The sequence below is a fragment of the Panicum virgatum genome, chromosome 4N, assembly GCF_016808335.1.
Source record: "Panicum virgatum strain AP13 chromosome 4N, P.virgatum_v5, whole genome shotgun sequence".
Lineage (NCBI taxonomy): Eukaryota > Viridiplantae > Streptophyta > Magnoliopsida > Poales > Poaceae > Panicum > Panicum virgatum.
In genome coordinates, this window is record NC_053148.1 from 11,485,901 (window position 1) to 11,509,943 (window position 24,043).

At 47.9% G+C, this 24,043-nt stretch overlaps 3 protein-coding genes across 6 annotated transcripts; all 3 read left to right on the plus strand.

Annotated features, from left to right (window-relative positions):
• The first annotated feature begins 1,344 nt into the window (after positions 1–1,344).
• On the plus strand, positions 1,345–4,347 carry LOC120671141 (cysteine-rich receptor-like protein kinase 21). Its single transcript, XM_039951397.1, has 6 exons — positions 1,345–1,653; positions 2,092–2,281; positions 2,374–2,655; positions 3,408–3,558; positions 3,656–3,805; positions 3,923–4,347. The coding sequence occupies exons 1-4, from the start codon at positions 1,472–1,474 to the stop codon at positions 3,528–3,530; spliced, it is 777 nt and encodes a 258-aa protein (XP_039807331.1). The 5' UTR covers positions 1,345–1,471; the 3' UTR covers positions 3,531–3,558; positions 3,656–3,805; positions 3,923–4,347.
• A 4,730-nt stretch (positions 4,348–9,077) lies between these two features.
• On the plus strand, positions 9,078–14,573 carry LOC120670784. 4 transcript variants are annotated; one of them, XR_005673368.1, is made up of 4 exons: positions 9,078–9,595; positions 13,892–14,004; positions 14,158–14,217; positions 14,399–14,573. XR_005673368.1 is itself a non-coding variant. In XM_039950931.1 (4 exons), exons 1-4 carry the CDS (start codon positions 9,639–9,641, stop codon positions 14,509–14,511), a joined length of 300 nt encoding a protein of 99 aa, XP_039806865.1. In that variant the 5' UTR covers positions 9,081–9,638; the 3' UTR covers positions 14,512–14,573. The 4 variants fall into 4 exon arrangements, 2 of the variants coding, with proteins under 2 accessions (XP_039806865.1, XP_039806864.1); XM_039950931.1 differs by having other exon boundaries at positions 9,081–9,652; XM_039950930.1 differs by lacking the exon at positions 9,078–9,595 and adding an exon at positions 13,675–13,760.
• A 2,780-nt stretch (positions 14,574–17,353) lies between these two features.
• LOC120670797 (urea-proton symporter DUR3-like) lies at positions 17,354–23,181 on the plus strand. The gene is made up of 5 exons (XM_039950958.1): positions 17,354–17,498; positions 17,572–17,770; positions 20,682–20,789; positions 20,921–21,583; positions 21,684–23,181. The coding sequence occupies exons 2-5, from the start codon at positions 17,582–17,584 to the stop codon at positions 22,917–22,919; spliced, it is 2,196 nt and encodes a 731-aa protein (XP_039806892.1). The 5' UTR covers positions 17,354–17,498; positions 17,572–17,581; the 3' UTR covers positions 22,920–23,181.
• The last annotated feature ends 862 nt before the right edge of the window (positions 23,182–24,043 follow it).

The following is a 24,043-nucleotide window of genomic DNA, read 5'->3' on the forward strand; positions in this document are numbered from 1 at the left end:
ATTTTTGAAATATTTCAAAACGGACATATATTTTTGAAATTTTTATTTTTTAAAAATATAAAAAAGAAAAAACTGCGGCCGACGACGCGCATGGCCCAACACGTCCACGACAATGAATTTGTGGTTGTGGCACTGGCACAACCCCAGTCCCCAGTCACCACCCCCTTCCGCGTGACCGCGTCGCGCCGCCGGCGCTGGGTCATCGTTGCCTTGGCAGCGTGGATGTGACATGTGAGTGGGATTGTGGCCAAGCAACGGTGGATGGCGTGGCGCCACGCTCGCCGGACCCTCCCGCAGTCGCCGCGCCCGGCCCTGTCCTAACTCCGGCGAGACGCGGCGGGAGGGGGACAAACTGGAATACTGGATCGGTGAAAGCTGTGAAACGAACGAGTTGGCGCTTTAGGATTCGTGCGCGCCTATATACATCGATCCCACCGTTCTCCTGGACAGCGGGAATCAAGACAAGATCTCGCTTCCATTTTCCTCTCCGCGGAAATAATAACCGCTCATCAGGATAAAGTATCTGTACTGTTTATTTGCATCTTAAATATATACTCCATCCATCCATGTAGCTCTGCCTTTCAGAAAATGAAACAATTTCAAATGTATATAAAATAATATTTATATTTATATTAAAAAATAAGTATTATTACTAAATTTATTTGAAGATATAAGTATTAATTTATAAGAGTTGGTGCTGCGGGACCGGGCGGCAAGCGCGTGCAGGCTGCGGGCAGTTGGTGGGCTGTGAAACGAACCTGTCTAGCTCAAAAGCATATAATTATAGTTTAGTCAAACATGATCTAATAATTATAAATTTTTTACTATAACTTAATCATATAATGATTAGCCCATAATAAAATTTTCATCGTAATTTGATGATGGGGACTATAACTATAAATTACTTACAGAGAAGCATATATCTAAAACTACAGAAAAAATTTGTACTAAAGTATATCATATAATATATTCAATGCGTAGATCTACTTATGTGGAGTTCAACAAAATTAGATTTTCTCTTTTATGATTTTTTGGTGATTTACTGTGATTTTTAAAATATTTACTCAAAATAAAAAAATAAAAAAATTAGAAAAACCGCTGCCACCTCACCCTCAAACCGCTCAGGGAGGTTATTTGAACGGTTTTATGAGTCTGAGAAGGCTGGACGGACGATTTTGTGATCCAAAGAGGAAAAATAAATTCGGTTCAAAGTTGAGGGAGGCAAAAAAAAATTCCTAAATTATTAGAGGCATAAGAGATTTTTTGGGCTGCGACTAGGACCGTGGGTCTAGTTGCCCTACACCCAAATCCGCTCCTGCTGAGAGACTAACAACTTGGACCGTCCCATGACAAGTCTCCACTTCTACACTCTTCCGTGGAGCCTCACCTCCACCAATCATTATAACATCAGTCCAGTGTATGCGCGGCGGTGCTATTCAAGCAGCACAGGCTCTCTCCCTTTTTGCCATCAATGGCGGGGATGCACAGCGGAGATTCGTCGGGATCCATCCATGGATCTTGCTGTGATCTAGTCCATGGGAAGGCACGGGTCTCGGATACGAGCCCCGCGGCATTGGCCCGAGTGCAGACGGTGGCGGGCACGCAGGAGACGGCGCCGGCGCCGGTACAGGCCCTGCAGGGAAGCGACATGAGGTTCTCTCTCTATCTCTCTACACGTGCAGACATGAATTGAAAATTTACCACTAGACCATTTGATTGGCACGAGCCAGTTCTAAGTTGTTAACAGCGCCAAGGTGCTTGGAGCTCACCTTGGATGGTCTGCCTGCGGCAGAGCCCTTTCACGTGAGATTAGTTTTTTTTTTTTTGAAACGCACGTCCCATTCTGCTAATACTACTCCCTCTGGATTCTTTTTGTTAACGTTAGGGCAAGATGCTTAGTTCCGTTTTGAACTAAACATCTTGTCCTAAGGCACACAAATTGTCCATTCTGTTACATATAAGCTTACTGTTTCAATTAAGTTCAGTTTTGGTTCCCACCTAGTTGGAAAATATAATGAGGATCTGAGGTCGTCTGTTGATGTCCGGGCAGTATCTTCAAGCGAAACTAACGTGCATTTTCTGCACATATAGTTTCTTTGATGAAACGATGGTGGACAGTGAAGCTAGTAGGCAACAGTGGGAATATGATAAATTTGACAGAATGCTACAAGATTCATGTGCCACGCCAGTGAAATTGCCATTTGATTTTCTGAAAAGCATCACAAATGATTTCTCCGAGGAGAGAGTGCTGGGACGTGGCGGATTCGGAGAGGTTTACAAGGTATGCTAATTGTTTATTTCCCCCTTATCCTTCTTATTGTAGACACTCAAATCACCAGAGGCTAATATCTCGCAAACTATGAGACTGATCAGGGAATCCTTCAAAATGGGAAAGCGATTGCTGTGAAGAGGCTGAAGATTCTTGATACGAACTTAGATGATGATCAGTTCCAGAAAGAACTTAATTACAAATCTTTCCGGGTTAGAGCACAAAAACATAGTACAATTCAAAGGCTATTTGTGCTGACTCATGGCAAGTCCCCTGGCCAGATTCACGCTCCCAAGGAAGAGGCAAATTTGTCATGGCTGAAAAACGAGAAAGGGCTCTATGCTTTGAATATGTATCTAACAAAAGCCTTCGCGAGCACATTTCAGGTATGAGAAATTGAGAAATGCTGTAAACATCTGCATGGTTGCTTGCAGTAATCATGTTGTTGAATGTCTAATAAATCGAAGTACTTTCAAACAAAATAACACAATGAGTAGGTGTGAATATATAGTAATATTCCTGAAAGGAGAATTTTAACACAATCATTTGAGTTGGTGTAAATGATTAATTTTTCATAATTTTATTTTTTAAATTTGTTAACATTGTTCTGGAAAGACATAAAAATACAGGGAACATTAGATCGAAAGCTTCAGAATGCTGGGTATATAGTGTCGGTGGTGAGAATCATGGGTCATAGGATTCGATACTTATTAGTTTAGATAGAATGGACACACTAACAAAACCACTCAAGCGCATGTAAAAGGCATGCAATTATTTATTGATTTTCTTGCCTTACACATTTTTGTTTTATTTTTACGGATGCATCATGTGGTCTCGAGTGGCCCCTGAGATTTGAGATAATCAAAGGGATTTGCTCTGGTTTGCATTACCTTCACACGGAGCGTGATCTTGCTCACATGGACCTTAAACCCGAGAATATATTACTGGATGACAATATGGTGCCGAAAATTGTAGATTTCGGTACTTCAAGGCTCTTTGATAGTAAGGAAACTCGAATTATCACAGAAAAAATGGGTGGGGTCATGGTATGCGAAACACCTAGAGAATGCTGTTCATATTGTATTTTATTTTTCCAGTTTAACAAGCTACCGTCTTTCATGGTGTATATATCGTGCAGGGGGTATATGGCACCAGAGTATGCCGAGTCTGGGATGATATCAAAGAAGGCAGATATATTCAGTTTTGGTGTGGTAATCCTGGAGCTGCTTACAGGTTCCAAGTCCGAGTATCCCCAAAGTGAGGCATCTTTCAAGGGATTCACTGACGGTGTAAGATGAACCAGTCAACACCTTAACGTATTCTGTTTCGTTTCTCGATCATGTAATACAATCTTTTATCATGATAAACTTACTGTTGAAATTTTAGGTGGTTGAAAAATGGAGGAACAGGTTATCAAATGCGGGCTACAGTCAACAAGTTAGTACCTGCGTCTTGATTGCATTAAACTGCTTAGAAGTTAACCGAGATAAAAGGCCTACCACGGAATGCATAATCAAAAGGCTTAATGGAGGCCAGGTAATGGTTTCTCCACCCTCTAACGAATGTGTAATTAAAGATTTTTGATTGCGCAAGTCCAGATGTTTTCTTCATCTTATTGTATGCATTTTTTTCTCCTCGTCCGATCCTACACAGGAACCCAACAGCTCAAGTTCATGTGTGCAAAACAACCCGAAACGTGTTGCCATTGAAGTTGGGGCTGTGGTTCTCATCTGGGCATTGGTAATATCGACCCTGAATAAGGTCACGACTTTGGTTACCTTACTTGCCATAGGAGGACCGGCTATACGTCTCGTCACCTACTTGAAGAATCACTGTAATTCAAGGCCACAGATGATTTTATTCACCATGGGGGCTACACTGGCTTGCAGTTCTGGCTCTAGGGTCATCAGCAGCAGCAAATGTGAAGTTTGTCATCGTGGCTGGGGTAACCTTAGTTGCCGTAGGAGCTATGGTACTTCTAGTCCTCGGCCACCGAGACTACGCCGTTTTGTTTGTTGTTGCAGTGCTTGTACTTCGGCCCCGTTTAGTTCCCAAAATTTTTCCTACAGTATCCATCACATCAAATCTTTCGACATATGCATGAAATATTAAATGTAGTTGAAAAAATAACTAATTACACAGTCTAACTGATTAGCATGAGATGAATCTTTTAAGCCTAATTAGTTCATGATTGGATATTATTTGTCAAGTAACAACGAAACATGCTACAGTAACTTTTCATCATATTTTTCACAAACTAAACGCGGCCTTCTTTTTTGAGGGATGATTCCGGAGAAGAAGAATGATGATGCCACCAAGAAAAGCGGCACGACAACCGATGGAGCCTAGCTAGCTCTGATGACATTGGCCCGTGTCTCTGTGCAACAAGGTTGGGTTGGTCCTTCCTGGCATCGCTTGACATTTTAATCCAAGTGGTTGGAAACTCAATTTAATACAAGCCGATTGTAAAAACTCGTGGTGCCGATGCAATCATGACCTTACGGTGTCAAATAAAATTAATTTATAAAATCAACTTCACAACCATTACTTTAGGAACCCTGAAGATTATAATTAGATTTTTGATCGCGTCTTTTGAGGATGGCTATTGCATCACTGTAGCTAATTATCAATTAATTACCGTTATTAGATTTGTCGTGAAAAATTACACACATCCCTGAATAGATTTTATAAATAGATTTCATTTACTACTCCATGCAAATTATATTTTTTTTGGGAAACGTGCCCGCTAGAATACTAACCAAACAAGGCCCATAAACGAGGTCCATGACCATGACTGTTGCATAGTGCCGCCAATATTTTTTTTTGAATTGTCTTTCTTTTTTTAGATGCCTCAACTCTTCAATACAGCTATTAATACAAGCTGTAGTATCTGAACTCACGCACTAACTCACATCACCACACGCACACACTCACACACTCACGCCCTAGTGTGCAAGCTAGACCTACCCCTATATGAAGAGACTGCACGTGGCTGAGAGGTATCCGAAGTTAACCAGGTTTCGAACGTGACGGGCACGTCACCCTGACCATTGTGGCACATCCACGCGTGAGGCAACAGCTGCAGAACTTGCAGCGGGAGAAATTGGGAAAAACCCCGGTGCGACACCAGGCGAGTCCGAGGCTCGAACCCTGGTGGGCAGGAAGCCACCCACTGGCTCCTGCCACCCGCGCTACGCGCGGTTCTCTTGGAATTGTCTTTCTGCGGTCAGGATCGGCCCAAGCCTGCTGGACTCTGGGATCTCAGCGCAGCAAAACTTATCTTCGAATTTTTCCCAGGATCGCCCCCAAGCCTGGATTATGATATCATCATCATAAGATCGACCTGCAAACCACATGGCAGTAGTACATACGTTTACATGCGTGTTGCTGAACAGTGATACAACCGCTACCTCGTGATTTATATCTTCGCTCTGCATTTTTTTGGGGGGTAATTTGAGTGTTTTCCGTTTTTTTATAGGTTTCCTTCACGCTAAAATCTTACCCTACGATTCCTGGCCAATTCCCTACCCTCGGAGCGCGTCACGTCGCCAGCCGCTCCCGACCGTCCGAATCTTGCTTTTTTCAATAAATTTACATAAAAGTCCTCGAACTTTCTCGAAATACAATCCGCCGTCCACTCTTCTCTCACAAATTTGTTTTCGAATAAGCCCCTAAACTTTTCTGAAATCAACCCGCAGTCCACCACACCTCCTGCCAGCCACCGCCGCGCGCCCCACGAGCCGGCCGCCGGCCAAGCGTCGCGAGGCCTCGCTCGCCCCCAGCTCGAGCTTACTGGACAGAGAGAGAGGAGGGACGGCGGGATCGCCCTGCTAATAGGCCGGGAACCGAGTTGTATCCACACCAATCCATTCATACAAGAGAAATAAATATTACCCAACCCACCCCAAACTTCCACCATCGTAAACCAACCCAGCCCAAACATTTCATTAATAACATAATAAACTATTAGTCAAACTATAGTTTGAGCCAATAAAAACCCGTTTCCTAAACTTTGTTGCTCTAGTGGTGGTGGATGGAGGTCGACGGCGGACGGCTCCGCGGCGTCTCCGGGGTGGTTCCCCAGCCCGTCGCACCTCGGGGAGCTAGCGCAGGGAGCCGACGGCGAGGTCGCGCGCAAGGCCTGGTGCGTCAACGTCGGTGAGATCTCCATGGACGGCCGCTCCATCGATAACCCATCGCCATCCACTAGTTCAACTGCATCAGTAGCAGAGGCGAACCCCCATCGCCTTCAACAAGGGAGAAGTGAGAACTATAGCAAGAACAAAAGAACAACTGAATGAACTGACGAATCTATGCGTGCATACCGGAGGTGAGGGGTGCTTGTCAGAGAGATCCGAGGAGCACCGGGCTTGCGGTGGAGTGAGACGGCCTGGTCCTTGGACAGCCGCGCCTCCCGCGGCGGCGCCGGCGGCCCCCGCGGCGGTGGGCGAGGTCAGGACCCCGCCGTCACGCTGTGGCCAATCCCGATGGGTCGCGGCGGCGGTGGCAGGAGGCAGAGGCGAGGGTTTGAGGGACGGAGAAACAGAGTCGTTCTCCCTCTCGAGTGTCGCTGCAGGTGGCTGGTGGCCCATCGCATCAAAATTACAGCCCATGGTTACTAACCGTTACAAACTGCTGTGGGCCTGAAAACCAAACCAAACCAATCCATTTGCAGTGTCGGCTTATTAGCATCCAGCCCAATTGAAACTAAAGCAAAATCCAAACTGTTATCGTTATTCCAGCCCAAACCATTTGCAGGGCGACGCTGGGAGCAAAGGAGCGTAGGCCAGCACGGCATCGCACGTAGCTCTCGGCCGCGGCGAACGCCGCCGCGCGCTCCACAAGCCGAGTCGAGCTGCCGGCGTGCGCCACCTCGGCCGCCAGCGGATCCGCCGCGCCCGCCGCACGCATCCGTGCTCATGGACGCCGCCACGCCTTCGTGGTCCCGCTCGGGACCGATGCCGCACCGCGCCCCCGCTCGAGGCCGCCGCCGCGCCCCTGCTCGACATGAGGGTTAACCGAACCGTCGGTAACCGGTCCGGTTTGACCGGTTACCGGTCAAACCGGTCCGGTTCCGGTTTGGGCCAGTACCAAACCGGCCCAAATTCAAAATTTAAATTTGAATTCCAAAAAATGAAAAATTCCCAAAAAATTCCTAAAAATACTTCAAGGTGCAACGAATCTAATGGTGTCAAATTTTCTCAAAAATTCGTTCGTTTAACATACTTTTCGGGCATTTAAAGTTAAAACAAAAAAGAAAAGAAAAAAATGAGACAGCCCATTAAGGCCCACTTGGTAAACCGGTCAAACCGGCCGGTAAACCGGTCTAACCGGCCGGTAAATCGGTCTAACCAGCCGGTATACCGGTTACACATGCGATTTTAAATTTGGATTTGAATTCAAACCGGCCGGTAAACTGGTCAAACAGACCGGTAAACCGGTCTAACCGGTCGGTATACCGGTACGCAGTGGCGGAGCCACCACTAGGGCGAGCCAGGGCGGCCGCCCTAGGTCCCTCTAAGTGAAGTCTAGAGTATATTTGTTAACAGTAGAGGTAGCAGAAAAAGAGAAAGAATGATGGATCTGAAAAACATAGGAAGAACATAAGAGAACAGGAAATTGGCTTCCGCAGAATAGATTACTTGAGAAAGGAGTAAGAGTTCAAACAAGTTGTTCGATACCATTCCTCCTCGCACGCACTCAGTATTTAACTAGCGACTCTCTTGCGTTTACATGGACTTGACCTGATACGTGCGCGCAGGCACATCTAGCGAACCCATTCGCGCCAAGACAGACACTAGGCTTCCTGGTGCGGCGGCCCATAGTAGGAGATGCTTTCTCTGGTTCGTGGGTGCTGACAATATCCCCGTTCTCAACTCCGGCAGGGGCTCATGGCGGTGCGGCAGCGCCCCCCGAACGCGAGGTCGAGTGGGCTGCGGCCTCTTAAGTGGCTCAACCTAGCGCCCCAGCCCAGCACCGCATCTTGCCACCAGATGCCGCTGCCAATTTCGGCAGTTCACCATCTACCCCCCTGCAGTCCCGCTCAGGCGCTCACGCTGGCGTGTCAATGCCGTTGCGCGACGCCACTCCACGCCCGTCCGTTCAGCAGCCCCATCTCGGCGCCCGTCGGGCGCCTGCAGCCGGGCAGCAAGTCTCGGCGTCTCGCTCTGGTCGTACAAAAATTTTATCGTAAAAGTCCGCCCTAGGTCATTTTCTGGGCTGGCTTCGCCACTGCCGGTACGAACCGGTTGAACTGAGTTTTTTGAATTTAAATTTGAATTTGACCGGTTTCTACCGGTAACTGGTGCAACCGGTCCGGTAAACCGGAACCGGAGCCTGGCGGTTACCGGAGACCGGTCGGTTAGGTGAACCATGCTCGACAGAGGTGTCGCCCCCTGCCAGCCAGAGCTCCGGCCGCGCCCGGGGGAGAGAGAGAAGGAGAGGGGAGAGTGGGGAGGGACCGAGCCAGGGAAGGGCGCACGGCAGCACGGCGCCGCGGGCAGCCCTCGCCCATGCAGGCCGGCCGTCGCGCGCGGCGGCGGCGGCGGGGCCAAACGTGACGGCGGCGGCGGCGGTTTAGACTTCGTTTGAGGTAGTTCAACCCGAGCGCCGCTGGCTGCGGTGACGGCCGCACGGTGAGCCGTTATTTTAGTTGGGCGCCGCCGAGGCCTCCGCGTCGCCACTGCAGCCTGGCATGCCGACGGCCTCGTAGCCTGCAGGTAGCTAGCACGCTGGATGCCTGTGCTGCCCGCTCTGCCGCGCCGCCGCCGGAGTTCGGCGCTGCCTGCCAAAGAGTACCAGCTACGAACTAAGCAGGGGCCACCTCGCGCGATCAGAGAGGAGATGGGAAACCGCGGCTGCCTGCGGAGCTGTGCGATGTCGCCGTCATTGCTGCCTGTGCACGAGGGCCGGCGCTCCGCCGCCCCCAACTGCGTGCACGGGCCTGCGCACTGCTGCCTTGCATTTTATTAAGACCTTTTTCCAACACTCGGCCATCGCCTTCCCTCCATCATGGTTGTGCCATGCCTGGACGAAGCAGCAGGGAGCAGCGGCCATACCTGGCCCATGGGAGTGACGGGGCTACTCCGTGCCCCCTTGATCCCCAACTTCACAGTCTTGACTAAGATTTGTCCATTTTCTGATTCTAACTGCAGCTCACATCAAGCCATAATTGCTGCCTGCAAGGTGCTCGACAAAATGCTCCAGTGACGACATGATGTTTGGAGCTCTGTTGGCAAAGGAGAAATTCTTTGGCAAAGTTGAAGATGTGGCCTATGAACTCGGATCCCAGTACCAGTACAACAGACGCATAATGTCCCAATAATGGTCCTCTTCTCTTCTAGATTGGAACATCAAACCTTGCAGTATCATGTACTCTCCAAGGTATAATGATTAATTGGACTCCTGCAAGTTTTCTATGGCATTTTTGTTGTCAAATATTTGTCTTGTACCGTGCTGCTATTATGTAACGACCCGAAAAATTCACCAAATAAATCACACGCTAAAATTTTTCAAAAACTCTTTTTCATCGTTGAGCTCAATTAATTCTAAACCCTAATTTCCCCAGAGGTTTCCGCCATACCGACACCCGACTTCATTTGTCGTTCCATCCCTTTTCTCCGCTGACCGTACTCCTCTCTTTTTTTTCCACCGCCGTCCCATCCCGCGTCACACGGCCGCTTGTCGCCCACGCGGGACCGCCCTTCGCGATCGTCGCCGCGAATCTCTCTCCTTCTCTTTTTCTCTCTCTCCTTCCTCCCTCTCCTCCTTGCCGCGTGCACCCGAGTGCCGCTTGACCGCAAGCGCCACGCGTACCCCGCCTCCCCTGTCTGCCCGCGTACGCATGCCCGACACCGAGCGAGGCCGACCGGGGCCGCGATCGCCGCCGGCGTGCACTCGCCCCCCTTTTTTTCTTTCCCTTTTCCTTTTTCCCATTTTTCATATCTTTTCTCCATTTCTTTTCCCTTTTTCCTTTTTCTTTTCTCCCTTTTCTTTTTTCCCTTTTCTCTCTTTCTCTTTTCTCTCCCTCTCCTTCCTTCATTCCCTCTCTCCTCCCCGAGCACGGCTCGGCCCGCCTGCCACCGGCCCCCTGATCGCCTGCCCGTGCCCCTCGCGTCCTGCCGCACATGGCCGCCCCGCCACCCCCGCTCGGCGTGCCGCCCCTCCTTCCCTGACGCGCACTCCCCTGTCGCAGCGCACACCGGCTCGCCCATGCGCGCGGCCGTGCCACACCAAGCCACCTGCCCCGCGCGCGCCTCTCCTCCCTGCCGCGCACGCTCGAGCCCCTGCTCCTCGCCCCGTACGCGCGCGCCACCCGGCTGCCCGTGCGCACGCGCACGCACGAGGCACTCGGCGCGCCAAGCCGCCTGCCGCGCCGGCCGACTCCATGCGCGCCCGCCCTCACTCCCGAGTGCACCGTGCCGCGCCGCTCGCCGCGCAAGCCGTTGCCGCACAAACGCGTTCGCTGCTCCGCCCAGCGCCGTTCGCGCGCACGCCGCCGCGCACAGCACCCGCCCTCTCCGCCGGCCGCACAGCGCCGCCGCCCCGCGACAAACACAGCGCCCTTGGAGCCCTCCACGTGCTTGCCTCCCTCCTACACCGTGCCGCTGCCGAGACGTCGCGTCGACGCCGCCCTCGACGCGCCCGCTGCTCCCCGACACGCGAACGCGGCCGAGCGCCATTAAGGCTCGCCGCGCCGCTCGCCGGACGGCACCAACCCGCCCCTCCCGCTCCACCGCCTTAGCTCGCCTTTAAAATGGCCCCCAGCGCCGCTCCTTCGCTCCACGACCGCCTCCACCGTAGCACGTCCTCTCCCGAGGTGCAGCTGCACCGCCGCCGCGAAACCGCTCCGCCGCCACGCCTGCTCCCGCGACCGGCCCGCCCCGCCGTCTTCCTGCTCGAGCCAAGGGCTGAGGTAGGTGCCCTAGCCCTTCCTCTCCCTCCTCCCCCACAACCACGCACCCTGAGCTACCCCTGCCTGCGCCGCCCACGGCCGCCGCCCGCTCGCCACGGCCATGGCCGCCGCACCCCTCCTACAGGACCCCTCCTCCGAAATTGGAGAGGGGAATCTAACCCCCAAGCCTCCACCTCCTTTTTCCCCATGATCCCGGCCACCCTAGAGCCCCAGACCACCGGCCCAGGGCCGCCGCCGGTGAGCCCTCTCCCTCCCCTGTTCATCAGCGCGTGGGGAGGAAGAAGATAGGGCATATTAGCCCATAACCCCCTTTCCTTCTCTCTAATTAATTAAGAACCCTTCCATCTTTGGTTTTCTTTCAAATAAAACCCTGTCCTTTATGGTAATCACAAACAAAAACTCCACTACATAAACTTAATTATAAATAGGACCCTACCCTTTTCCCGAATAACCCAAACCTTTCCAGAAATTACAACCAAGTCCCTTCCATTCCAAAAAACAATTCGCAAATGAGCCCTCGGACCCCTAATTAACCTGTTAACTTATCATTTCATGCTCCAAAACAACTCCGATCGACCCGAAACTTTGCCACGCCTTTTCTAATATAGTTTTAGGCCGTGCCATTGAGAAACCACCCAAAAATATTATTCCTACCTCCATATCTTAATTATTTCCGATTCGAGCTCAACGATAAAACTTTTATCTCTTTTCTTGATTGTGTGTTTGTTTGTATGCGTCGTAGATCACGGTTTGAACAAAGGAGATCCCGTTGACGAGCAATACTGCGAGCCAGTGAACAAGGACCAGTTCTGCGACCCCGAGCCCGAAGGACAGTGCTTCGACAAGGACCTCCCCGAAGGCCTCGAAGACGGCAAGTTCAATCACATCCTTTGATGCATGCTTTTGTCCTAGTTTTTATAAACACAACCCATTGGCCTATTTTACAAAGTTGCATATCTTTTGCTTGCATGAAAACACGGTTGGATAGCCACCCCTTGATTTGTTATAACCATTCCTTGACCACCTAGATTAATGTATGAATGTGATTGTTTGGACGTTAATCGCTGCTAGAACGCTTAGGATCTTATACACAATACGACTTGTTTTTATAAAGAAAAGGGGTGTGTGTGTGGGAAGGGATAAAAGTGAGATTTCGAAAGATGTGTCTAGACGGGATGGATGGCATTTCTGTGTGATTTGCCGTTTGGTGTGCTCGTGCCTGTGTGGCAGGGCAAGGAAGGGAGATATCCATCTTGTCACCCCTAAGGACCGAGTTGATGTGTCATCTCACCTAACTCCACTATCGTGCAAACCACTCGACCGTTGTATGGGCAACGGCTTAGCATAAACCCCACTAGTTAGTCTGATAGCCATCAGGAGAGCTGAGAGCAACGGGTGATCAAGGAGAAGGGATTAGCTCTGTGTGACTTATGCCCCGGTTACAACCTCTGTGATAGGTCAATGACCCCTTGGTGCATCCCGTGATGGCTAGTCAGGTCTAGCTAAGGTGGGTAATGGCTTTGTTGGGATCTGCACCGACACTAAGGTGGTCGAGTTGTGGTACTCCGCTTGTGGGTAAAGTTGCACACCTCTGCAGAGTTAAGAATCTATTCGAATAGCCGTGCCCACGGTACTGGGCGAGTTACGGTGTGGTCACATAACTAGTGTTTATTGTGGCATGGGTTGGCGTGAGTTGTTTTGGAAATGTGTCCGGCAGTTGTGCCGTGTGCTTCGGCGGATGAGGAGTCCGGTAGTAGCTTAAAACTTGGATCCTATGTGGATCAACCCCTCGTGTTACTCGGTACAAGAAAACTGGTTTTTGGAAAATGCTTTCTTTCAAATGAACCCCTGCATAAAATATTGCTTTCCGCAAAACAAACCCTAGCCTTATCCTTGAATTACCCTGTGTGCATTTTATTCTGTTTGCACCCCCTCCGTGGGTGTGGTTGGACTTGCTAAGTACGTTTGTACTCACCTCATTCTTAATTTTTACAGAGGAAGACCCAGGCTTCATTCCAAAGGACGTTGAGTAGGGTACCGTCCTGCACCCAGCCTTGCCTGTGGATTAGGGTCACCCGCAGGAGATACCGCATGGCGCAAGACTCTGATGATCTTCTTTTTATATTTAATATCCTAGCGTGTGTGCGGATTGTAATCCTCGCGATAGTGGCGCTTCTCTGCTCACTACCGCGTAGAGTTGTACGGTAATGAACCATCTGATGTAATAAATGTGTCATCAGCCTTCTGGGACTGATGTTTGTAACACATTTAAGTCTTCTCTTATGAGGGGACGCTTCATATTATAAAGGATCACATTATTATTTGCAATTCTTTGTAATTGTGTGGCATTCAGTTACTTAGAATCATTCTGTATTTCAGCTATTTATGTGGCAAACTAAACTAAGTACATTTTCCAAGGAAAGAACTAAGTTAGGTACTTTTGTTTAGTTGCACTTAGAATCCTTCATATTTCATTCATCACACTATTTATGATAGTTATTGCGTTATGCACTTTTGTTTAGATGAAGATGCCTTAGTTGGTGTGGACTGCATACTGAACTGTGACATCACCTCAAAGTTACCTTCTAATTCATTAGAAAATTCTTGCCTTGAGCTATCTATTGTGGTAATCAAACCATTCTATATGTGCTTTTCCTTTATATAAGAATTTCTAATATTTGTTTACTTCATGCTGGTAATGATGATAGGGCTCAAAGGATGACCGATTTTCAGTCAATGAAAAATCTTTCAAAGGCAATTGACTTTGCTAAGAGGAATTTGCTCGCTGGAAATAAAATTATACTTGTATGCTGTCAAAATGGTAAGTTAACAGAGTCCACCCCCGCCCCCCCCCCCAAAAAAAAAGGGTTGTCTCATCTGACTTTCTTGCACTACGGATCAGAATGCCATATACTTTCTTGCATTTGTTTGTTCAATTAATTGAGCTCTAATTTGTTGTTTTGGTCCCCTTCAGGAGAAGATATAATTATTTGTGTTTCCTTGGCAATAGTGACATTGTTGTTCGATGATAACGGTAAGTCTAACCTTGATTACAAAGATTGCAGCAGATATGATTTTGCTTCTCTTGCAAAAATGGTACAACAAAGATTTTAGTCTCTTGTTAATTTGCATTCATGCAAAAAATTATTAATTCCTGCGTATGCAATTTAGTATGTCATGCATGGTTACATCATGAATTAATTGTTTCTTGCAAGGATGCTTTGACTGTGTCCATTCTTTCATGAAAAGAGACATCGCAAGATTGGAGATGACGAAGAGGCTGGTATATATTCATTTGCAAATTTGCAGTAAATGCACAGCCATCTAGAGGAAACTTGAAACAGGTCTATGATTCATTGCTTGTATGCATGGAGTTTCTATTGGTTTGAACTTCAGAGTTGGTCTTTCACGCCATTTTATGAGATATGGTTATACTGAGAAACAATAGTTCCTCAGGGATTGCTAAGCCTCAGACAAACTATGACAAATGATATCCATTCCTTCTGTGATCTAAAATGGTCCCCTTACGGAACTCTTTTGTTTCGCTGTAATAACCATATGCATGTCTCAGATTTCTATCTTACATTATGAAGTTGAGAGCTGTCATCTCAACAAATGCTAAAACTCTTTAGCATAATATTATATCTTTCATTGTAATATAACTGCAAGGACTATTATATTTTGGTGTAATAAAACAAGTAAATTCTTCTTCTCTACAATCTCAATCTACTAAATTTACAAATTTCATTATTCAGATCGATGGCCAATTAACAAATAAGTTATGATCAACTAGATAAAAAAATATTACATCCATCGTATGTACCAAATAAGTGGATTATTGGACCATGGAACAAATATTTGAAGGTTTGACACATTAACAAATCTCGAAATATAACTAAGTATGCCTTCGGATGCAAACGATTGTAGAAAGGTGAAAAAACAACACGAGATACAAAGACTTTAGGAACGTCCGTGATAGCGCGCCTTATGCACTTTAGGCCCAATCTTGCGCAGGAGTCCCGCCGCCGTTAGCTTGTCGTCGCCGGCCTCGCACGCCGCCATCCGTCCTTGGCTCCGCCGGGAGGGCCCAAGTGAGTGAGGGGGCGCCGGGAGGGACCTGAGAGAAGCTGTGAGGAGAGAGAGAGAAAATGGCAGGGACGGAGGAGGGCGTCGGTTGGGGGAGGGGTAATAAAAAAACTGACACGTGGGTCTCACAGCCTATGACACTTCGTATAGAATAAACAATTTTGATGACAATACGAATAAAGAATCTCAATAATCAGAACAAAATATTCAGAAGAGACTCTAGACGTACAAATAGTACTCGACAAAAGAAATAAAAATTCATTCACTATAATAATATGACAAAACACACACCTGCCGCATTACTCTACAGGTGTCCGGGTCCCCGCGTGACCCCGATGGCCAAAAAAAGTGCTTAGCCTGTGACACATATTTAAGAATGTGGATAAAATAAAAACACATCTTTACATGCTAATGCTATACTGTTGTTCCACTACACAAGTTGTTCAACCTAATAACAGTTAATGCAGCAATAACCTGCGACCAAAACAAAAAAATACATAGAGAACAAATTGACCAAATCATCTCACATACATAGCAACCTAATTACATTCTTATTCCATTTATCAAATAAAGTTTTAAATAATACAAATAAATGGTACAAATCAGGTCTGGCGCAGCAAGGCTGCGTGGAGTTTCTAGTTTGCCCGGAAAGAAAGGGATGCTTTTGGGCCGCAAGAATCGAGTACGAAGGTCCTTTTCTTTTCGCCTGCAAATTAGGTATACCCACCCCCGTTTGCAGGCCGTAGCCCTTTAACAAGAAACACGTATCGCTCCTCAGGCCCACACCATGGGCCGAACCTCCCGGCCTGTGCAAGCAGATGCGCGGGAAGATCGTTCGGGCAGGCCGACGACGACGCGCATGGCCCAACACGTCCGCGACAATGAATTTGTGGTTGTGGCACTGGCACCTCACCCAGTCACCAGTCGTCACCACCTTCCGCGTCGCGCCGCCGGCGCTGGGTCGTCGTCCGCAGATTTTACCGTTTGTTAATGTAGCAGTAACTGTTTTTTTATTTTTGTATTTTTAAATTTTGAATCGGAAAACACCAGTTACCACTACCGGTAAGTGTTGCCGCCAAATAACGGTAATGGTAAAAATCACCGGTAACTAATGATTTACCGCTGGTAAAGTGAACACTGGTGATCGTTGCCTTGGCAGCGTGGATTGTGGCCAAGCAACGGACCAACGGTGGATGGCGTGGCGCCACGCTCGCCGGACGCCCGGACCCTCCTGCAGTTGCCGCCCCCGGCGCTGTCCTAACTCCGGCGAGACGCGGTGGGAGGGGGACAGACTGGATCGGCGAAAGCTGCGAAACGAACGAGAAGCGGTCAGGTGAGAACGCAGTTGGCGCTTTAGGAATCGTGCGCGCCTATGGGCGTGTTTAGTTCCAAAAACAAAAAAATTGTTGTCAAATCAATAGTTTGATCAGATGTCGGAATGATTTTTCGGATACTAATTAAAAAACTAATTTCAGAACTCACCTGAAAATCGCGAGACGAATCTTGTGAGGCTTTTGATCGCATCTTTAGCACAAGTGAGTTACTATAGCACTTATGGCTAATCATGCACTAATTAAGCTCAAAAGATTCATCTCGCCGTGTACATCCAAACTGTGCAATTAGTTTTATTGTTTTAACTATATTTAGTACTTCATACACTTATCATCCAAAGAGAGAGACACAAATTTCGAGGTGAATTTTTTTTTTAACTAAACGCGCCCTATATACATCGATCCCACCGTTCCCCTCGACAGCGGGAATCAGGATCTGGCTCGCCGTTTCCTCTCCGCAGAAATAATATCAGCTCATTAGGATAAAGTATCTGCACTGTTTATTTACATCTTAATATATACTCCATCCGTCCATGTACCTTTTCTAAAAACCAAACAATTTCGAATTTGATCAAATATGTACATCATAGGTCTATGTAATATTTATTTATACTAGATTTATTTGAAAATATTAATATTAATATTTTTTGATCAAATTTGAAATTATTTGCTACGTATACTATTAAAAAAACTCAGGATACAGTATCAGCCGAGTCAAAGAATCTCCCAGAGTGCCAGTTGGGAGTTGTTGGCGAGTGCTCGCGACAGCGATCGCGCGCGCGGCCGTTGTCTCTTATATACGACGATTCTTCCGCCGCGGTGCTTCACTCCGAGCCTCCCGCCTCCCGCTTCCCGCCGCCGCCGTCTTCTCCTCTTCTCGCCGGGGGACCCGATCGAGGTACGCTCTATTGTTCTGTCAGTAGGCCTCTCACGCAAATCGCGGCTCGTTAATTCTCTCCGGCTCCCTACAGATCGACGGCGATGGCTGGCGGCGCCGGCGCGTGCCCTCCGCCGGGGCTGGGTTTCGGCGGCGAGTACTACTCGGTGGCGGGCGGGGTGTGCAGCCGCGACGGCAGCTTCTTCGGCGGGAAGCCGGTGCTGGCGCAGGCCGTCGGGTACGCCGTCGTCCTCGGCTTCGGCGCCTTCTTCGCGGTCTTCACCTCCTTCCTGGTACTACTTTTTTACCTTATCCTGCTCACCGAGACACCAACGTCTCCATCTCATGCGTGACTCCACACTCCAGCGCTTTGGTTCTGCTTGCTCTAGTCTTATTTGAGACTCTGAAGTCTGAACATATTGATTGCAGATTCCCACTAGCACGCGTATGCATTGCACACGCAAATGGTCAATCGACCATGCATTATTGCTGGCTACCATGCATGATTGATGGTAGATTCTTTTTACAATTTAGTAAGAGCGTAAATTTGCACGATATATAAAACTATGAAATTAACTCACCAATCTGTGTATGAGAAACTGGGGGAGATTCAATGAAGGATTCTTGCAGCCATAAAACCAAACTCTAATCGACTACTAATACATGGATTTTTTCCCATTTGATCTTAGCCCAAGTTTGGATGTGCTAAAGTTGAATACTGAACTTTAGCATCTATTAGCACTCATATCCTTACTTTTTTTTTTGAATCCTAGCTAAAATTTAGTTCACCCCATTAATACTTCTTTGGATAGACTAGTACTTAGCATTTTTGAACATTAGCACTTGGATCCAAACACCCTTTAGAAAAATGAATAGTTGACTTGCGAGAAATAGAATGATTCTGTGTGCTCAGATTCCGTTTTACTAAATATGGGCTGGATCTTGCGTGCGGAATTGAACAACATTCTGAGTTGCATGTGCGGCCTGATTTGACTTTGAATGTTTTTTTGTTATTTTCTTAAGTCACAGTTGGGTTTTCTTAAAGCAACAGTCAACATGATATATGCATAGGCACCATGCCACCATCCATATATATAAGAAATTTAGCTAAAGTTTGACTTTTTTATGAAAACAAAAGCTTAAGCTGGCGTACTGAAATCACAGTTGTCCTTGTGCCGTCCCTTTCGAGAGTTACAGAAAAATAGAATTGACGCATGTAGTTCCTTTTATTGGTGTAATTATGAATTGATTTATGCGTCAAAGTCCAGGACTATCAACTGGGAGCATAGATATAATTAAACTCATACTAAATAAAATGATAGGACCACATGAATAATGATCATATATCCTTTATATTGTCACTATGTAATGAGTAGGAGTAATCGTTGTTTTGCACCAAGAAGAAGAAAAAACTAATAGCAATTAGATCATTTCCACCATATAATTTTTATATATATTTACTAAATTTGTGCAGCTAAGTTAGCTCATTTTTATATATTTCCACCATATATATTTATCAACTCCGTCATCGTTTATTGTCCCGCTACACTGCAATTATGCATTGCTTATAGCATAATGTAACTTCGTACTCATGAGTTAGAACTGTTGCACATAAATTGCTACGCCAAACTAAAACAATAGGCCTTCCTTTCTGCTACACCAAAAATAAATTAAACCAAAATTTGACCCATAGAGCTATTTTACAATCAGGACATAGGGCTCAAATTAAAGTCATTTTAGTGGTGGAACATTATACATCGGAAGGCCTAATACAACAAGCTTATGGCTGTAATTAGTTTACAAGTTAGTTATATGTGAAGTTTTTTTTTTGTATATCAATGTGCTTTTCCTACATTGGCAACATTGCATAGCCATTTTATTAAGTTGTTTTTCAGTTTATTATGAGTATCTCTGCCTATCATCTCTATTTAATTAGTTGATCAAAGTACTAATAATCATATTAGGCACACAGAGTATATACTCCCTAAAATTACAGAAAGGTAATATTCATACATTGACATGATCACTATTTAGTTTCCCTAGAGTTCGAGAACCCCTTTATTTTTGTAATATCGCCAGTGTAAACTCCCTTAACGCTACTCTTCTCCTCCTAGCTTAAATGACAAAGCGGTGCTTCCGCAATTTCTTAAAAAAAAACATGATCACTGGTAAATTACTTTACAAGTATTGGAATATTCATAACAAATAATGTAATATTTTTGAACAAATTTTTACAGTCAATCCAGTTATACCATAGAACTATTGAGATTTGAGAAGTATATCGATCTTAAGGTTTAAATGTGTTCACCCCATATATACAACCAAAACGACACTCTTTTATGGCTGGAGCCAGATAGTATGCTTTTGTTACAGAAATATACTATGCTAATTTTAATTCAACTTGCATTTACTGGATGCTTGATGCATGAATTGATGTCCATACTGAATTTCCTCATTTCTTCATATATGCTATACTATATAACACTTTTTATACTTGATTTATAAGACATATTTGATTATGGTAAAACGGTAACATCAGTTTTCCAGAAGAATGACATATATCAGTGTGAAACTGCATTAATTGAAATCAGAAAAGAGTGACTTCTTTTATGTTTGTGGATCACAGCATGCATATGACCTATGTTTTACAATTATCTGAGTTTAGCTTGCATTCCTTAGACCATGTACTTTGTTTACCTAATTCATATTTCCCCATTCCTATGTTCAAAGAAGACTAATATTTCCCATGCTCCATAATTCAACCTCTAACTTTACACAGCATGCATGTTTTAGAGGAAAAAAAATCTTACTTCCAAACATCTTATCTCATATTTTTTTCCCCTATGTTCTTGAGCCCCCAGTCCTTATTCCTGTGTTCCAAATAGGCTACAAAGTGTCACTTGTGAAACTTTAAAAGCCCTTTGACTTTGCGACCTTTGAAAGTGCCTGGAACTCTCATGGAAGGGTTTGTTCCATATGAATTTGTTTTCTTAGACAAGGTACAACCTCGTAAAGGAATTCCTCTGTATTCCCTTTTTTCTAATTAATATGCCCATGAACTCCATCCCCGGGCCTCTTTAGAACAAAAGAAAGAAAATAGGAAGATTCCAAATTATTTGAATCCAAAGGAGATTTCTATACCAAAGAGTCATGCTAGCTAGGTCCCAGTGTAGGATTATAACTGTGAGTGCCCCTGCACTGCAGGTGTGGCTAGAGAAGCGGTATGTGGGATCGCAGCACACCTCGGAGTGGTTCAACACGGCAGGCCGTAGCGTCAAGACCGGCCTCATCGCCAGCGTCATCGTCTCCCAGGTACACACACTGATTCTACTGACACTTGCTGATCAATTTCCCTAGCTTGATCTGTCCGTCTTCAGCTTGGGACTAGTAGCTAACGAAAGCCAGGAATGGATTGATGGATCGTGCATTGCCGGATCGAGCAGTGGACATGGGCGGCGACGATCCTTCAGAGCTCGAACGTGGCGTGGCAGTACGGCGTGAGCGGCCCGTTCTGGTACGCCAGCGGCGCCACCATCCAGGTGCTCCTGTTCGGCGTCATGGCCATCGAGATCAAGCGCAAGGCGCCCAACGCGCACACGGTGTGCGAGATCGTGCGCGCCCGGTGGGGCGGCGCGGCGCACGCCGTGTTCCTGGTGTTCTGCCTCGCCACCAACATCATCGTCACGGCCATGCTGCTGCTGGGCGGCTCCGCCGTCGCCAACGCGCTCACGGGCATCAACGTCTACGCCGCCAGCTTCCTCATCCCGCTCGGCGTCGTCGTGTACACGCTCGCCGGCGGGCTCAAGGCCACCTTCCTCGCCAGCTACATCCACTCCGTCGTCGTGCACGTCGTCCTCGTCATCTTCGTCTTCCTCGTCTACACCTCCAGCAGCCGCCTGGGCAGCCCGCGGGTGGTGCACGACCACCTCACGGCCGTCGCCAGCGCCGCGCGGGACTGCGCCGCGCCGCTCTCGCACCCCGACCAGGCATGCGGCCCCGTCCACGGCAACTTCAAGGGATCCTACCTCACCATGCTCAGCTCCGGAGGTCTCGTCTTCGGCATCATCAACATAGTCGGCAACTTCGGCACGGTCTTCGTCGACAACGTAAGCCCGGCCCGCACATTTCTTCAATTCGATCGGTGATTTGGATTCAGGATAATATGCATCCAAAATTCCAACTTCATTTATGCAATGGGGTGTGCAGGGTTACTGGATGAGCGCGATCGCCGCCCGGCCATCGTCGACGCACAAGGGGTACCTGCTCGGCGGGCTGGTGTGGTTCGCGGTGCCCTTCTCGCTGGCAACCTCGCTGGGGCTCGGCGCGCTCGCCCTGGACCTCCCGATCACGGCAGCCGAGGCGGCCAGGGGCCTCGTCCCGCCGGCCACCGCCACCGCGCTCATGGGCAAGTTCGGCTCCGTCCTCCTCCTCACCATGCTCTTCATGGCGGTCACCTCGGCGGGCTCGGCGGAGCTGGTGGCCGTCTCCTCCCTCTGCACCTACGACATCTACAGGACCTACATCAACCCGGACGCCACCGGCAAGCAGATCCTCCGCGTGTCCAGGGCCGTCGTCCTCGCGTTCGGCTGCCTCATGGGCGTCCTCGCCGTCATCCTCAACCTCGCCGGCGTCTCCCTGGGATGGATGTACCTGGCCATGGGCGTCATCATAGGCTCCGCCGTCATCCCCATCGCGCTGCTGCTGCTCTGGAGCAAGGCCAACGCCGTCGGCGCCATCCTCGGCACCGTCACCGGCTGCGCCCTCGGCGTCACCGTCTGGCTGACGGTCGCCAAGGTCCAGTACGGGCGCGTGGACCTGGACAGCACCGGGCGGAACGCGCCGATGCTGGCGGGCAACCTGGTGTCCATCTTGCTGGGCGGGGCGGTGCACGCGGCGTGTAGCCTGGCGTGGCCGCAGCACTACGACTGGGAGAGCAGCCGGCAGATCACCACGGTGGAGAGCGTCGCCGCCGACGGCGAGCTGGCGGAGGAGCTCAAGGAGGAGCGGCTGGTGCACGCGAAGCGGTGGATCGTCAGGTGGGGCGTGGCGTTCACGGCCGTGATCGTGGTCCTGTGGCCCGTGCTGTCGCTGCCGGCGGGGAGGTACAGCGCCGGCTACTTCACGCTGTGGGCGGCGGTCGCGATCGCGTGGGGCACGGTCGGGTCGGCGGTGATCATCTTCCTGCCGCTGGTGGAGAGCTGGGACACCATCTGCAAGGTGTGCGAGGGCATGTTCGCCAACGACGCCGTCTACGAGCGCCTCGACGACATGAACCTGCGCCTCAGGGCCATCATGGGGGCCATGCCCGGGGCGGAGGAGCGCTACCAGGAGATGCAGAAGGAGAAGGGCCTCGGCGCCATGGAGATGACGCATCATCCTGGTTCCGGCACCCACCCGTCCACGGTCGCCAATGACGACGGAGACGATCTTCCCCATGCTTAAGAGTTAAGATCAATCAAGATCAAATACTAGCACTGTTCTTCCGTATTGATGATTCACATCACACACATTCAGTAGCAGGCTAGCAGAATACTGCGTCGTGTTTTGTACAGTCAATAAATCTTGCACTGAACGTCGATAGACTTGGTCGATTGTTTGCACTTCCAGTAGGGGTTTGTCTAGTTATCTGGTGTGTATATGTCTGGGGTTGCTTGTTTTCTTTGCTAAACGACGCATAATTCAAATTTATATCTCTTGGATCTCCCCTGCACTGTTCCTTTAAATTCTCTCGATCTCCACCCTTTTTTTTCATTAGCTCCGACAAGCTTGCGATGGTGCAATTTGCAAGATATATACAAATGGATTGATTGGGTGAAATTTTGCGACATGATGAAATTTGCAACTCATTACTCATGCTTGTCTTATGGAAAGCTTTTATGATTACAGGAGCTAAACATTTTCTTAATAGCAAGAACTAAAGGAATATTTTCTACAAATGGATTGTCTTGGTGAAGTTTTTTGGTCGAAATATTTATATTGTGAATCTTTGGCTGATTGCCAACAACCTGACGAGCCTCTTAGACCAGCATGGATAAGAAGTGGCAGGGAGCAATCACAAGAAAGAAGGATGTGTCTTTTTGATGGAAGTTGTATATGGATTATGGAATAAAGTTAGGATTATGAGGATGCACCATTCCCAACGATCTCTGAGCATATCCACATTAGGGCAAGCACATTGGTGTCGTCTTAAAGACGATCTACAGTGAGACATAATCTTGAGACGATCTACCAATAGTTTGTCTTTTTAGTTATCTCAAAGTTATACCACACCTCTTAATTTGTGGATGAAATAAAGAATATTTTGAGTTGCATGGTAACAACAGCTCGTACAATGGTGAGAAGTAGTCTCGTACTACTAAATTTTAGCCTATGAGATGATTGTTTCACGAGGCAACCACCTCTTTCTCTCACCTCGCTCTCTCTCCTCCACATCACCAAAAATCCTATATAGCATTGCATGAGACGACCTTCGAGACTGCTGACGTGTAGCAATGTACTTACCCTAAGGCTCGCTAGCTAGTATGTTCAATATACTACTTGTATTCAAACAAAGACCATGTTCATTG

Excerpts from the sequence above, each read along its gene's own strand:
- LOC120670784 (XM_039950930.1), top strand. The coding sequence starts at position 13,690 with ATGCACTTTTGTTTAGATGAAGATGCCTTAGTTGGTGTGGACTGCATA. Across the intron at positions 14,005-14,157 it reads ACTTGTATGCTGTCAAAATG|GAGAAGATATAATTATTTGT; the intron begins GTAAGTTAACAG and ends GGTCCCCTTCAG. Across the intron at positions 14,218-14,398 it reads ATTGTTGTTCGATGATAACG|GATGCTTTGACTGTGTCCAT; the intron begins GTAAGTCTAACC and ends GTTTCTTGCAAG.
- LOC120671141 (XM_039951397.1), top strand. The coding sequence starts at position 1,472 with ATGGCGGGGATGCACAGCGGAGATTCGTCGGGATCCATCCATGGATCT. Across the intron at positions 1,654-2,091 it reads CTGCAGGGAAGCGACATGAG|TTTCTTTGATGAAACGATGG; the intron begins GTTCTCTCTCTA and ends CTGCACATATAG. Across the intron at positions 2,282-2,373 it reads GATTCGGAGAGGTTTACAAG|GGAATCCTTCAAAATGGGAA; the intron begins GTATGCTAATTG and ends GAGACTGATCAG.
- LOC120670797 (XM_039950958.1), top strand. The coding sequence starts at position 17,582 with ATGGCTGGCGGCGCCGGCGCGTGCCCTCCGCCGGGGCTGGGTTTCGGC. Across the intron at positions 17,771-20,681 it reads CGGTCTTCACCTCCTTCCTG|GTGTGGCTAGAGAAGCGGTA; the intron begins GTACTACTTTTT and ends CCTGCACTGCAG. Across the intron at positions 21,584-21,683 it reads GCACGGTCTTCGTCGACAAC|GGTTACTGGATGAGCGCGAT; the intron begins GTAAGCCCGGCC and ends TGGGGTGTGCAG.